The 15,359-nt window shown below is 52.2% G+C and overlaps 2 protein-coding genes across 3 annotated transcripts; one reads left to right on the top strand and one right to left on the bottom strand.

Moving 5' to 3' along the window:
- The first annotated feature begins 4,608 nt into the window (after positions 1-4,608).
- Positions 4,609-7,399, top strand: Cops6 (COP9 signalosome subunit 6). The gene is made up of 10 exons (XM_042686620.1): positions 4,609-4,703; positions 4,901-5,026; positions 5,228-5,359; positions 5,657-5,745; positions 5,829-5,891; positions 6,170-6,217; positions 6,544-6,658; positions 6,736-6,828; positions 6,903-7,003; positions 7,135-7,399. The coding sequence occupies exons 1-10, from the start codon at positions 4,634-4,636 to the stop codon at positions 7,273-7,275; spliced, it is 978 nt and encodes a 325-aa protein (XP_042542554.1). The 5' UTR covers positions 4,609-4,633; the 3' UTR covers positions 7,276-7,399.
- A 391-nt stretch (positions 7,400-7,790) lies between these two features.
- Mcm7 (minichromosome maintenance complex component 7) lies at positions 7,791-15,255 on the bottom strand. 2 transcript variants are annotated; one of them, XM_042686608.1, is made up of 15 exons: positions 15,116-15,255; positions 13,834-13,913; positions 13,377-13,541; positions 13,101-13,225; positions 12,518-12,698; positions 12,138-12,275; positions 11,791-11,940; positions 11,562-11,676; positions 11,360-11,491; positions 10,875-10,958; positions 10,256-10,649; positions 9,941-10,024; positions 9,126-9,294; positions 8,295-8,404; positions 7,791-8,150 (listed from the first exon to the last, which is right to left on the bottom strand). In XM_042686608.1, the coding sequence occupies exons 1-15, from the start codon at positions 15,144-15,146 to the stop codon at positions 7,949-7,951; spliced, it is 2,160 nt and encodes a 719-aa protein (XP_042542542.1). In that variant the 5' UTR covers positions 15,147-15,255; the 3' UTR covers positions 7,791-7,948. The 2 variants fall into 2 exon arrangements, with proteins under 2 accessions (XP_042542542.1, XP_042542543.1); XM_042686609.1 differs by lacking the exon at positions 15,116-15,255 and adding an exon at positions 14,247-14,349.
- Between the last annotated feature and the right edge of the window lie 104 nt (positions 15,256-15,359).

Genomic DNA, 15,359 nt, shown 5'->3' with positions numbered 1-15,359 from the left:
TCTCCTCCAGCTCAGGCCTGAGGAGAGCCTGAGTACTGCTCCGCTCCTGGAGGCGCATCTCTTGCAGCGTCTCTTGCGGTGTCTTCTCTATCTCCCCTCTCCGGAACCCCTTCTACTCTGTAACAGGTGCCCCCCCCTTTGATGCCCTGCACCCCAGCAGCCTGGTGCGGGTGATGATGACATCAGCATGGGCGAGACTTCCTGCCCCTCAGGTTCTCACATCTGCAGCAAATTTGAAAAACTTTAATATCATAAAATACAATAATAATAATAATTCGTTCATGCGAACAATAACTCCTAAACCAGGCTTATGCCTGTAATCCTAACTATTCAGGAGGCAGGGATTTGAGGACCATGGATGGAAGCTAGCCCAGAAGGAAAATCAGTAAGACAAAATTTATCTGCAATTAACCAGAAAAAAATCTGAAATTGGAGCTGTGGCTCAAGTGGCAGAGAACCAGCCTTGAGTGAAAAGCTAAGCAAGACAGATCAGAACCTGAGTTCAAGCCCCAGAGAACTGTGACCCCCGCCCCCAAAAAAAATCCGTGCCAAGTGGTATGGGAATGGACGGAAGAATGTGGGTAAAAGGTGAGGTTGATGGGCTATGCCTGCCTTTATGCCCTCCACAGAACCCTGCCAATTCTACACAAAATGAAATGTTATAATATCCTCAGTAACTGAGACCTTCAACCCTTAGGTAAGAAGCAACTTAGAATATGGTTTTGCTGGGTCTGAAAATTCACTAAAATGAAAATAAAAACTGAGCACCCCCCCTCCCACATACCCTCTTGTATCTAATGGGAATCTGCAATCCTAACAATATGAAAGTCCACTTTCCTACCACCCTACTCGCCCCTGCAAGTACAGGTTCCTGAATTCCCTAAAGCAAGGCTGAACCAGGACCTGCTCAGTGGATTTGCATAATAGACTCCCCAAACCAGGCTGGCACGTATTTCTTCAGGCCCAAACCACAAACTTGCAAAGCCCATCCAGGAACTTTTTGTACCTTCCAGCCACCTTTCGCCCAAGACCCTAATTAAGTCCCTTCACCCCTGGCCCCCCAGCACACCTCATGTCTCCTATCTCTTCTCACCATGGTGTCCCGCTTCAACATTAAAGTTGATCTGATCTGTTGAGGTGGGTGTCTCTACCTGCTTTCATTCTTTTCACCTTTTCCAATCCATCCTTTTCCCTGACAGCATCTGTGCTCTTTGACCCCAGCCATCCTCTTAAGTAGTTACTTTACAATGACCCTGGGCTACAGGAAAGAGTCACAATTTGTTTGGGGACAAAGGCAATCTATCCCACAGACAGGCAGTGCCCTTTTATAATCATAAAAGGGAACAGCCAACCGGGCACCAGTGGCTCACACCTGTAATCCTAGCTACTCAGGAGGCTGAGATCTGAGGATCACAGTTCAAAGTCAGCCCATGCAGAAAAGTCTGTGAGACTCTTATCTCCAATTAACCACCAGAAAACTGGAAATGGCACACTGGCTCAAGTGGTAGAAAGCTCAAAGCTCACCTTGAGCTGAAGAGCTCAGGGACAGCACTCAGGCCAAGTTCAAGCCCCACAACTGGCAAAGAGAGAGACAGAGACAAAACAACCAAAAAGCTCAGGAGAGACAACCGCCTCAAGTGATAAAGTGGTAACCCTCTAGAAACAAAGGCTGAACTAATTGTCAACCAGGCATGTCTATGACCTGGGACTGGGTTTTTTTTTTTATTTTTTATTTATTTGTGTGTGTGTGTGAGTATACTGGGGCTTGAACTCAGGGTCTAGGTGCTATCCCTTAGTGTTTGCACTGAAGGTTTATGCTCAAGGTTGACTTTCCTGACTGAGCTGGCTTTTGTTGTTGTTGGTTGTGGGGCTTGAACTCTAGGCCTGGGTGCTACCCCTGAGCTCTTCAGCTCAAGGCGAGCTCTCTACCACTGGAGCCACAGTGCCACTTTCAGTTTTCTGGTGGAGATGAGTCTCACGGCCTTTCCTGCCTGGCTGGTTTTGAACTGTGATCCTCAGATCTCAGCTTCTTGAGTAGCTAGGATTACAGGCATGAGCCACCAGTGCCTGGTGGTCTCCCTGTTTTCCTTGCCTTTCTACCCAAACAGATACTAGACATTGGTGAGGCATAAGCTGGGGCTTTTCCAGTTTCTTCTAGTTCTGAAAGAACTCTCCTGTATAGAGGCTGAAACTGGGTTTTTAAATCTCAGGTCCAAAGTCCAGGAGTCCCACATTAGGTCTGGCCACTTGCCCCTACATGCCAAGGCGGAGAAAGATTTATTACACGGCAGCCAAGGCAAGACAGCACTTGAGTACATCTTCAGCCAGTGGTATTGACACTGGCCTCAGGTTCAGTAGAATTGGGGGCAGAGTATGACAAAGGCATGCAAAGTTAAAACAGTCCCAAGTCATAGGCATAGTCCCCATTGACCATTAGCTCAGTCTTTGTCTCTGAAGGAATTCCAGGGAAGTTACCACTTTACCTTTGTAGCAGGAACAAGTTGCCTAGCATATGTTCTCCTGAGTATGTGGCTGTCTTCTTTTTAAGATGATAAGAAAATAGCATTGCTTGTTTGAAGAGCAATTTGCCTTTTGTCACAAGATACTACTTTTCCTGAAGCCCAGAGAGATTGTAAAGTGACTGAAGCAGAGAACAGCTCAGATCAAAGAGGACAGATAAAAGTTGGGGGACAGACTTTTAGTTCATTCACAGAGCCCAACAAAAGCATCTTTTATTTTTATTGTGCTAGGCCTGGGGCTTGAACTCAGGGCCTGGGCATTGTCGCTGAGTTTTGCTCAAGGCTAGTGCTCTACTTCTGGCTTTTTTTAGTGGTTAATTCAGTATAAGAGTCTCATGGAATTTCTTGCTGGAGCTGGCTTTGAACCTTGATCCTCAAACCTCAGCCTCCCGACTAGCTAGGATATCAGGTATGAGCCATAAATGCCCACCTGATAGGGATAGCCACGTGCAGGAACCCAAAATTCCATTTCTCTTTTCCCATTTCAACACCCTTTGGCCGCTCCCAAGATGGTCCAGAAAAAACAACCTTAAAAATCCAGAGAAGGGGCTGGGAAGGTGGCTCAGCGGTAGAGTGCTTGCCTCACATGCACGAGGCCCTGGATTCAATTCCTCAGCACTACATAAGCAGAAAAAGCCAGAACATGAGAAGTAGAGGCAGGAAGACCGTGAGTTCCAGGCCAACCCAGGCTATATAATGATGAGACAGTGACTCAATGAAACTGGACTTTCAGACAAAAACAAACAAACAAAACTCAGTTTCTGGGGGTCCCAATAAGATGAGGCGTGTCCACTCAGCCCTATTAAAGGTGCCAGCATTTGATGAACAGAGAAAAGAAGTATAATCAGATGTGACTAGGAAGACCAAGGGACTCTGCTGAGCAAAATTTGTCTTTGGGCTGTTTTTTAATTGTTGAGGACAGAGGCTGAGCAGGGGTGCATAGCTAGAACAGTCCTAGTGAAATAGAGCCTGGCAGATCATGAGTTCAGTCTTGGAGAAGTTGTTACTTCTTTCCCACCAGTGCAAAACTGAACAGGTGGCCCGGACAGTGGTCTTCCTGAGCTTTTGAAGTGTTTGCTTCAAGATAATAAGATGGCTTTGCTTGTTGGGGGGGGGGGGGGGTTGGGGCAATTTGCCCTCTGTCACAAGATGTTTCTCAGTGAATCCTGTTTTTGGAGCACTATAGGGAGTTGGAAAGTGCAGCCAGGAATGGCTCAGATCGACTGAGGGGAACAGATACAAAGTGGGGGGGGGGGGGGGGGAGAGGGCGGGGAAGAGCTGTGTGTGAATTTACAAGCTTGCAGTGAACTTACCAGCCCAGGAAAACCATCTTTGAAGCTATCTCTTACGTCAAAACGAAAAAGGAAAACCTAGCAAAAACACCAAGAATTCCGAAAGGAGAAAAAGGGGATTCCAGCTCAACTTGAAACCCGGGCTGTGCTCAGGCGAGACTATGTCCCAGTGCTGCGGCGGCTGCCGCCTGCAGGAAGCGCTGCGGAAAACACTGGAAAAACAGCTGTGCAGGCCAGCGCCCAGACGTGGCTGCCACCTGTCAGCTACTCGGGAGGTGAAGAGCCTGAGGATCAAGGTTCGAAGCCCCCCAAAAGCCACAAGTGAAGCCGGGCGCTGGTGGCTCACGCCTGTCATCCTAGCTACTCAGGAGGCTGAGATCTGAGGATCACGGTTCAAAGCCAGCCTGGGCAGGAAAGTCCATGAGACTCTTATCTCCAATAAACCACCAGAAAACCGGAAGTGGTGCTGTGGCTCAAGTGGTAGAGCGCTAGCCTTGAGCAAAAGCAGCTCAGGGACAGCGCCCAGGCCCGGAGTTCAAGCCCCAGGACCGGCAACAAAGACCAAAACAAGTCTGGCAGCCTTATCTCAATTTAACCAAACCGCGGCGGGGCGTCCACTCGTCCACCCATCCGCTCCGGGGCCTGCGAGACCCGCGCGGTAATTCGGGTCCCAGCATCCTCTGCGCGAACCCTCACTACACCTCCTCCTCCCCCCCCCCCCAGCGGCTCCCAGCGCCCGGCAGACACTGAGCATGCGCAGCTCGCCGGCCACGGAAGCCGAGAAGGAAGGGGGCGGGTCCGGGGCTGGCGGGCGCGGGGAAAATGGCGGCGGCGGCGGCGACGGCAGCGAACGGGACCGGAGGGAGCAGCGGGATGGAGGTGGACGCAGCAGGTAACGGGTCGTGCGAGGCGGCTTCTGGAGACACCGTTCTAGGGTGCGTTACGGTTCTTCCAGGCGACATCTCTGTCCGCGGTCACTTAACGGGAAGAATGCCCGGGCCCGGGCTGCTCACGGTCCTCAACTTCCAATCTCCGGGGAAGAACGTGAGGTCGGGATGCTCACCTTCTTCCCTTTCCCTCCGTCCTCAGTCGTCCCCAGCGTGATGGCCTCCGGCGTGACCGGCAGCGTTTCCGTGGCTCTCCATCCCCTGGTCATTCTCAACATCTCCGACCACTGGATCCGCATGCGCTCCCAGGAGGGGCGGCCCGTGCAGGGTGAGTGGGGCGGGCCCCGCGCCCCAACCCCGGCAGCCTCGCGCCGGCTCGGCCCGTGCCTCCCCGCACGGTGCCCCCCAATTCCTGGTTCAAACTGACCCCGACCCTCAAATGATGGAGGGAAAGAAAAAAAAAAAAGTTGTGGATTTCTCATCCTTACCTCTGTATTGTGTGTTGATCTCTCCCCCCGCCCCCCCACAGTGATCGGGGCTCTGATCGGGAAGCAGGAGGGTCGAAATATCGAGGTGATGAACTCCTTTGAGTTGCTGTCGCACACCGTGGAAGAGAAGATTATCATTGACAAGGAATATTATTACACCAAGGAGGAGCAGTGTGAGAGGGGGATATAAGTGGGGAAGAGCGGGAGGTGGGCGTCAATCTCCCCCCCCCCCCCCCCAAAAAAAAGCAGATGGGGAAGGTCTAGAGAATAGCTGAAGCAGATCCCAGAGAAAAAGAGCATCTTTTAGGTTCACCCCTCCACTCCCAAGCAAGTAAAAATTGAGAGAAGACAGGAGAGGGGAAAAGGAATATTCTAAATTAAGGGAGGAGATGATGGTAAAATAAAAATCACTTTCAAGGCTAAGGAAGGATGGTTTAAAGAAACTCTTGCTCTGTCCCCTTTCTCTCCAGTTAAACAGGTGTTCAAGGAGCTGGAGTTTCTGGGTTGGTATACTACAGGGGGGCCACCTGACCCCTCCGACATCCACGTGCATAAGCAGGTATGCACCTTCACACGTGTGCAAACACAGACAGCTAAGGGGAAGAAAATGGGCATTGAGTTTTCTATGCCTTGTCTCTCTAGGTGTGCGAGATAATCGAGAGCCCCCTCTTTCTTAAGCTGAACCCTATGACCAAGCACACAGATGTGAGTGTCACTGACATGTTCACTTATCACTTTTTTTTATCCTTACCCCCTGCTGCATTTTACTTACTGTCAACATCTCTGTGGGAAGGCCATTTACCCACCACTGTGTGACTTTGGGTTGTCCTTTAAGCTCAGCAAGGCATTTGAATGTATAAAATGGGGATAAGCCCTCTGGTTTCTCAGGAAAATTAGGGGAGAGAGAAATATGTGGTAGGTGTTCTATGTATAGGTTCAGGTGCATTTGCTCTTAGTAAGAGTTGTTCTTCGCTTCTTTACAGCTTCCTGTCAGCGTTTTTGAATCAGTCATTGATATAATCAATGGAGAGGTAATACCTTACCCCTTCAACCTTCAGATCCTGCTCCTGGCTCATTTCCTGATTTCTGTGTGTGTATGTGCACAGGTTCTGGCACTTGAACTCTGACACTGTCTCATTTGGCTTTTTTTGCTCAAGGCTGGTGCTCTACTACTTCAGCCACACCTTCGCTCCCAGCTTTTTGCTAGTTAATTGTAGATAGCCTCTTTTCTGCCCAAGCTTTGAACCATGGTCCTCAGGTCTCATTCTTCTGGGTAGTTAGGATTATAGTAAGCTTGCTCCACCAACACAAGGACATTTCCTGCTTTTCATTCTATATGGGAACCTCTGCTCTGCAGGCCACAATGCTGTTTGCTGAGCTGACCTACACCCTGGCCACTGAGGAAGCTGAACGTATTGGTGTTGACCATGTGGCCCGAATGACGGCAACAGGCAGTGGAGAGAACTCCACTGGTAAGGGAGTTGGTTCTTTGGAAGTGAGGTGTGTGTGCTGTGTGTGACATGACCTCACCTCTCCCTGTGCCCCATAGTAGCTGAACACCTGATAGCACAGCACAGTGCGATCAAGATGCTGCACAGTCGTGTCAAGCTCATCTTGGAGTATGTCAAGGCCTCTGAAGCAGGTAGGACAGTTGCTTCCTCTCTCCCCTGGGAAAGTGACCGCATCCACGTCAATGCAGCCCCTCTGTGCCCTTAGGAGAGGTCCCCTTTAACCATGAGATCCTGAGGGAAGCCTACGCTCTGTGCCATTGCCTCCCGGTGCTCAGCACTGACAAGTTCAAGACAGACTTCTATGATGTGAGTCTGAAGCTTTGGATGCGAGAGGGAGGGGGGAATTGACTGTCCTTGCAGACAAGGCACAGACTGCTGTCCCTTGGACCTCACGTGAAGGATCCCCTGGGGAACTGGTTCTTTCTGTTCCCTCCTAGCAATGCAATGACGTAGGGCTCATGGCCTACCTTGGCACCATCACCAAAACTTGCAACACCATGAATCAGTTTGTGAACAAGTTCAACGTCCTCTATGATAGACAAGGCATCGGCAGGCGGATGCGGGGACTCTTCTTCTGAAGAGAGCACTTGAAGGGATCGCGCCCAGGGCACTGGTAAATGTCCATAGGAGCCGGGCACTACCTCCTTCCAGAGAAACTGCTGTCATTAATAAAGGGGGAGCAGCCCTCAGCACCTTCCTGTGGCTTTGTCCTCTGTCACTCACCCGGTCTCAGTCTGGACCTTAGTTCCCGCCTTGTTCAGAGCCCGAATCCCTCATTACCAGAGCCCGAATCCCTCATTACCAGCTATTGCTAAACCCTTCAGTGACTTGAGTTCACTCTCAACAGGACCCCTTCTTCAGTCACAGAAACATCTTTGAGTTTTCCCAAGCTATCATTTGACATGTTTTTCACATGGAAAAATGGGAGGTGTCCTGTGGGCACTGGATATCTTAGGCTGTGCTGTGCCTCAGTGCTTGGCTGGTGGAATGTAAACTACCCAGTTCACTGAGTGGATGCAATAGATAGTTTAAGGAGGAGAAAACTACATAAGCTCCACAGTGCTTGGTCTACAAGTCAGGCCTAAGCCAGAGATAACAGCATACTTTTATTAGCAAAAAATATAAATCAAGTGCAACATGGGGAAAAGGGCCTTGAGGGCAACCCCTAGCACTCTGAGCAGGGCAGGGCAGGGCAGGGCAGGGCAGGGCAGCACTGTCCAGGTGAACCCCAGTGTCTCAAGCAAGCTGCGGTCAGACGAAGGTGATCCAGGTACGGGAGTTGTTGACCTGCCAGACGTTTAGCTCCTCATACTCGTCTAGAGCTGCCTGGAACTGAGCAGGTGTGAAGCCCCGTGATACGCAGCGCTGCTCCGCCTCAGAAAACCGCACGCTTCGGCCCCCCGAGACCAACTCACGGACAGTGGCAAAGATCACATCTGCGGGCCTCTGGGTCCTGGGGATAACAAGTTTGTGTTAAAGACAAGGCACAAACCATAACACCCAGGCCACACAGACACAGAAACCAGAGATAAGTGACCTTCCCAGGATCAGGGCTAGGTCGAGGTGGCTCAGTTTCACCCTGCACGAAGGGACTCACCTAGCTGTTTGCCCCTTGTCACCAAGAAGGGAGTCTTTGGACATCTCCATCAGCCTAATGGCTTCATTCACGTCTTCCTTCTCCACGATGTCCACCATGCGCAGGCGGGCCTAAGGGAAGAGTAAAGGGAGAGGCGGGGAGGGGAGGGAGGGAGGAAGGCAGTCAGGGACCCTCCTGTTCCAGCTTTCTGGATGGGTACTATGTGTGGCCTACTTGATAGAACAAGAATTGGGACCCCTCTGTGCCCCGCCACATCCGCAGTGTTGGGCCGGCACTGTCAGACCGAGACAAGTGCAATGCCCAGGGCAGCGTCCAGCAATTGCCCAAGTCTCCGCCTCTCAACACTGGCCAGTCCCGGTGTTCAGCTGTCTTGTGAGGGGAGTAGACCCCGAGCTCCACTGTGCTCCCCACCATGACAGATGGGGCCTGGCTTGTGTCCTGGGGGCTCAGGAAGTGCTAGCTCAGCAGTAGGCCAGGTAATCACGCTACCTGCACGAACAGCACTTTGGAGCCCCCACGACAAAGGTCTTGGGGGGGGAGGCAGAAACGAAGGCTTATGGTTTCTAGTGGAGAAGCTAAGACCCAGGGAACATGATGAAAGCCCCTTCCCCTCCAAGCTCACAGCGCCAGGCCTTCCTCTCCTCAGGCGCCGCGCGTGCCCTGCCGGAGCAGCAAGTACCCACAGTGCGGTAGCACAGAAAGGACACTATCTGCACTGTCAGCACTTTAGCCCCAGCAGGGCTGCTGAGAGGGGGGCAGCCGTGGGATGACCATGCTAAGGTGGGCCGCTAGGTAAGGGTCAGGTGGAGCTGGCACGGAACCAATACTCACCAGAGCAGTGGACAAACGGAGAATGGCCAGCAGGGTCCGGGCTGAAGTGTAGGTGGCGTCCTTGCTGGCCCAGGCCTCGCGCCTCATCTCCACATATGCTGCTGTGATATAGTCGGCAAGAGCCTCAGGCACCGCGGGCTGCCGCTCCCGGCACATGGCTATGTAACGCCTAGGGGAGAGCCAAGCGCATGTTGGGCTCTGCGGAAAGAGTTCTCACACAAGATTCATAGAAGGACCTTCTCAGGAAGGAAGAATTTGGTGGGCCGTGATTTGCCTACCACTGAGGGCTTTCTCCAAACAGCGCTGCCAGGGTGCCTCAAGTTACTGTTCACAACTTGGGAAGTGGGCTTTTATTAACAGAGCAATGTCATAAAAGGGAAACCAGTTCTCTCTGAATGCATGATACAGATAAAATAATCCTGTGATGGAAAAGAATTGGGTGGAGAGAAAACCCTAAAGATCACTGTGGAGAAGTTACCAGTCTGCAGAGCAGCCTCCTGCTCAGAGGGGAGGACAACATGGAAGCGGTGAGGAAGGAGGTCCCCTGGTCCCTGGCCTATCTTGAGGCTTGAATGCAGTGTTTGAACACTGTCCCTGAGCTGCTTTTGCTCAAGGCTGGCGCCCTACCATTTGAGCCACAGCTCCACTTTTCAGCTTTTTAGTGGTTCACTGGAGACAAGAGTCTCATAGACTTTACCCATCCCACCCAGTCAGATTTAGGGTCTCCAGTGCCTGCAAAGGTTAACAGCAAGAAAAACATTGCCACGTGCCAGAGACTAGCCTCAAAGCAAACACAACCCTGTGCGGCCCCCTACCTCATCAGCTTCATATCCAAAGGTTCAAACTGGGCAGGGGGCTGCCGGCTGTGCTGGTGCACGTAGGTGATGTGCTGAGCCAATCTGGGAAGAGCAGAAGGAAGCTGTTCAGGCTGTGCACCAGTCCTGACCTAGCATTGCTCAGTGCTGCCTTGGGTCTCCCTTGTTAGCATCTCACCCCCACAATCTCCACAGTGGACTAGTCCTGCTGTTAAAAAGGCTGGAGAACGCTCCCATGAGCTCTAGGTTGAGGGGTTTGTGGTCCACCCCTCCCCCAAGCAAGGGCTGTCTGTCAGGGTGCTGAGCCACATTCACCGGAGGTCATTGTCCCGGTCAGGCCGGTCCTGGATCAGCCAGAGGAGGTCAAATCGGGAGAGCAGTGCTGCAGGAAGCTCTATGTTCTGCTCCAGACTGCGGCGGGGGTTGTAGCGCCCATAAGCAGGATTAGCAGCAGCCAGGATGGAGCAGCGAGCATTGAGGGTGGTGAGAATGCCCGCCTTGGCAATGGAGATGGTCTGCTGTTCCATGACCTCATGGATAGCTGTGCGGTCTGCCTCTGCCATCTTGTCAAACTCATCAATGCAGCAAACGCCTTGATCGGCCAGTACAAGGGCTCCGCCCTCCAAAGTCAGCTCTCCGGTCACAGTGTCTCTGAGCACGGCTGCAGTGAGCCCCACTCCAGAGGAGCCCCGGCCTGTTGTGTATTGGCCTAGAGGAGAGCAAACAGGATACTGAGAAATGTGGGCGAGAACGAGCCTAGGTGAGTGGGCTAAGGCCTGGGCTGGAACTGCTCACCTCAGTACAGGGTGGCTGGAGACCAGGGATGCTGCTATGCTAGAACACCTCCCTGCCTCACCACTGCCCTCCCCAGATCTCAGCCCACCCACCGTGCTTTTGGAACCACAACAGCCATTCTATGGTTGCTCCCACTTACTTCGGGGGGCCAGACGATCAATGTAAGACAGGAGCTGAGATTTGGCTACCCCAGGATCTCCCATCAAGCAGATGTTGATGTTGCCTAGAGAAGGCAAAGAAACCACGGAATGACCATCTCCCAACAGAGAACTACAGAGACCTGCTTGCTTCCCCCACTATACACCCCACATTCTTTTTTTTTTTCTTTTGGCCAGTCAACTCTGGGCCTGGGCACTGTCCCTCACCTCTTCAGCTCAAAGCTAGTGGTGTACCACTCGAGCCATAGTGCCATTTCTGGCCTTTTCTGCTTGTGTGGCGCTGAAGAATCGAACCCAGGGTCTCATGCATACAAGGCAAGCACTCTACCACTGAGCCACCTTCCCAGCCCAACCCCACATTATTTCTTCTAAGCCTTTCCTGCAACCATGGATCCAGATGCCAACTCTTGCCTGGAACCTACAGACTCTGCATAACTCACCCTCTTCAAGCCTCTTTCCCTCTCACCTCGGATTTTCATGCCTCGAGGAGACTGGTCCACGCCGCCCACCAGCAACAGCAACAGCGCCTTTTTCACGTCTTCATGCCCATAAATTTCGGGGGCAATTGAAGCAGCCAGCTTCTCATAAAAGTCCTCCTCTGCAGGGGAATAGAGATGAGAGCACTCCCCAGAGACAAAGTGCAACCCTCCACTCTCCTGGCCCCTCACCTGCAATCTGCCTCAGCTCCTCTCTGCTCAGCTCTCCCGTCCCTGCCTCTTCATCCTCACTCTTATTCATCTTCACGATCCGGTGGGCTTCCAGATAAGTTTCTGAGAGCAAACCCTGGAAAAGAAAATGCCAGGACATGGATAACACAATTACCTAAAGAATACCTAAAAACAACCAGAATGGGATGGTCAAGAGGAAAGAAAATACGATTTCAAAACCTTCTCTTACCTGTACTATCTGTCGGAATCCAGTGCGCAGAACTGGCAAGAAGATCCCGGTGACACTGACATGGTCTCCAGGCTGGGCAATCCTTGTGTTCTCCCCTTCCACCAGCACAGTGATGCTCCGAGGGATGTTGCCCACGGGCACCTGGTCACTCTAGGGGAAAAGAGAGCACAGGAGAAGAGTATAGGCCTTCCTCTGCAGGCACCCACTGCAGACTAGATTACAAGAGGGAAACAGAGGCCTCTACCTTCCCTCTTCTTTTGTTCTTTCTTCCTGCTCCTCTGTGAGTGACTGCAGGATTCAAGTGACTACCTGTTCTAGCTGCCCTGGGCCGCATACCCCACACTCACATGTTCCTGCATCTTCATCTCCTGAAACTTGACGAATTTGGAGCCTCGTGTCTGCAGATAGAGCCGCCCTCCTGAGCGGTTGGTTTGGCACTCCTGGCTCGGGCACATGATCAGAGGCATAAAAGTGGGAGACTGGATCTAGGACAAGAGAAAGGAAGCAAAAGGAAATCAGAGGAACCCCTTCAATGATTCTAGGTGAGTATCGACCAACACCAAGGAAACAAAAACAGATGGGAGACCACTATATATCAAGGAAGAAAGATATAAGCGAACACTTTTTCTGATGGCCAGAAAAGAAAAAGTCCAAGTCATATTAGTGGACCAAACTACTTCCAACAAAATATTACCCAACTGCTCTCCTGTTTCATGTCCCAACATACCGGCTGGTAAGTCTCTGCCCCACACCGGTCACACGTGTAGGTGGCCACCACCATCCTAGGTTTGACTTCAGAGACACGAGTGACAATTCCACGCACAGTCACCAACTTCCCTACAGAGTCAGCCCGAACTTCACGGATCACACGAGGCTTGTTGCTACTTGGGCCTTGAAAGTATAGCTCACTAAGGGAAGAAAATCATAATCAACGTCAGGGGAACAAGTCTTGCACTCCAACAAAGACACTCATAAGGGGCTGGGAATGTGGCTTAGTGATAGTGTGTTTGCCCAACATGCACGAAGCCCCAGGATCGAATCCTCAGTACCACACAAACAGAAAAGGCCACTAGCTGGGCGTCAGTGGTTATTCCTGTAACCCTAGCTATTCAGGAGGCTGAGATCTGAGGATCATGGTTCAAAGGCAGCCCAGACAGGAAGGAAAGTTCGTGAGACTCTTATCTCCAACAAACCACCAGAAAACCAGAAGTGGCACTGTGGCTCAAGTGGTAGAGTGCTAGCCTTAAGCAAGCAGCTCAGGGACAGTATCCAAGCCCAGAGTTCAAGCCCCAGGACAAAAAGACACTCACAATCTGCGCATGAGCTCAGGAGGATACTGGTTCTGGGGGCTTCGAGTGGCTCCAGGGTCCCTAGTCCGTTGTTCCATCATGAGCCGATGCTCGATATAAACATCTAAGACATCTTTGTTTACTACCTAAAGGAGAAAAAGTAAGAGAAATGAGAAGCAGCACAGAAAAGATGGACTAGAGAACAGGACTATGCTACCAACGCCCCCGTCTCTAATCAAGATGCAAGAAGCTTGTCAATAGAAGCTTAGCTCCTGGCTCAGCCCTGCAGTCACTCACCTCCCTCTCCTTGTACTGAGGTAGCAGTTCTTGTACAACATCGGCAAAGAGCCTGGAATAGCGCTTGGCATTCTCACAAATCGAATCCACCAACTCTGGGTCTTCCTCAGCTACATCATCCAGGTCCACATACATTGCCACTTGATCTCGATGTGCCAGCTGAACCTGAGATAGAAGAGACATGTCAGAGAGCTAAATTCACCTTGTTCACAGCACAAAGCCCATTAATGTTGAGATCTAGGCACTTCCTGGACATCTATCTACAAGGGAAAAAAAGAAACAACTTCCCAACTCAACCAAACACCCAGATTTTTATGAGTACAGTATGCTAACTGAGTACTAGGTACCCTGACAAACAAGTAAGGCAAACATCCTTCAAGAAACAAGACAGAACACCTCTTACAGGTTCTTCGGCACCAGCCCATTTCCCATTTCCTTCAGTCTATCTTGGACTTACCAACTGGTTCCCATACTTGAATTGCTTCTTCCCAAGTTCATCATCCTGGTAAAACTCTTGTAGGAACTTCTTCACCTTTTCTACAATATTAAATCCAAAACAAAGCCTTTCATTGCTTTTCGATTCTCTACTGAACATCCCACTAAGCCGGAACCTAAGAAGTCCACTTTTCATTTAAGACAGAACCTAGAGAACTAATTAATCCTAGGAACATTTAAGTAACCCTACCCAGTTCTTCCCCCAGGAGAGGCGGGATTCCTTTTCAGTTGTTTTTACCTGGAGAAGAACGGTTATCTTACTCCAAACCTTCCCTCCCTCCATCAGAATTCCAGTTTGCCTTAGTTAAGGATCTTACTTAGCCCCTCTCTCCAACAGCCTCCAGCTACCCGCAAAACCCTCGAGCCGTCTCCTACCTGTATGACCCTCTGTATGACTCCTTCCTTTGGTTTCGCCCCAAAATCTGCGCTCTCGTCCGGAGCTCGGCCACCAGACTGTCCCTCCACCCCACACCCCCGCCACTGCTTCCGCTCTTAGTAAACAAAGAAGCACATGGGCCCGTATGCCAGCCGCTTCACCGCCCCGGGATTCCTCCGCCCGGGGCGGGAGTGCGTCCAGCGATTGGCCAGCAAGCCCAGCACCACACCGTCCCGCCTCCCCCGCCGCCCCTCGCGGCTCCGCGCTCAGCCTCGCGGCGCCAGCCTCACCTCCCTTCCCGGCGGCCCTCGCCGAGTCCCCCCCCCCCGCGCGCGGAAGGACACTGTTTACACACCGCACTCCCTGCTCCCGCGTCGCGCCACTTCCGCCCGCCACTACTTCCGCTCGGGAGGGCGGCCTGAATTGGCCAATCACGGCGCTCAGCGGACCACGACGGCCCGCCCCCGAGGCTTCCGCGCGTCTCCGCTAGACGCGGGAACTTGCAAAGCGCCCCAAGGCGCGGGAGGAAGCGGCCCGGAGTCCTCCAATCTGAGGTCAAGAGCGCTTAACTTCCCTGAAACCAGGGTCTCCCGCCGTCCAGGGCGCGACCCTCCCCTCCGCTGCAGCACCCTAACAGTGATATCCCCTTTTTACGACCCTACACCCTTTCTGAGCAGAAGGGAGTGCCTGGCTTTCTTCTATCCAGATGCTCCCCGCGAGCTCCCAGGAATTCTAAGCCTCGATCCCAAGAGGGCCTGATTCTGTCTGAGCCCGCCGACCCCATCCGACCCCTGCTCACGCCAACAGGTGTGTCTGCTGGGAGGCTTCCCGCATAGCACTGCGCTCCTAGGCTTGCAGACCCCCCTACCTTTCTCAGTCGCGTAGTCCTTAAGTGCCATCGCCGCCGGGGACCGTGCAGCGGCAGTTGGCGGGCTCGGTTGTTTCACTCGCGGGAATCCCAAGACGTTTGTGCGGCGGACTTGTGGCCGGCCAACCGAAATTGGCGCGAAACGTCCCCTCTCATGTGACCGGCCACGCTGCGTGCGGGCCAATTGGAATGGACAACTCTCCACCTCCCTCCCACCCGCCGCTTCTGGCTCCGACCTTATCCA

Source organism: Dipodomys spectabilis, unplaced genomic scaffold (assembly GCF_019054845.1).
Source record: "Dipodomys spectabilis isolate Male_0828 unplaced genomic scaffold, ASM1905484v1 ptg000098l, whole genome shotgun sequence".
NCBI classification, from domain to species: domain Eukaryota; kingdom Metazoa; phylum Chordata; class Mammalia; order Rodentia; family Heteromyidae; genus Dipodomys; species Dipodomys spectabilis.
This window is presented reverse-complemented; position numbering and strand designations above follow the sequence as displayed.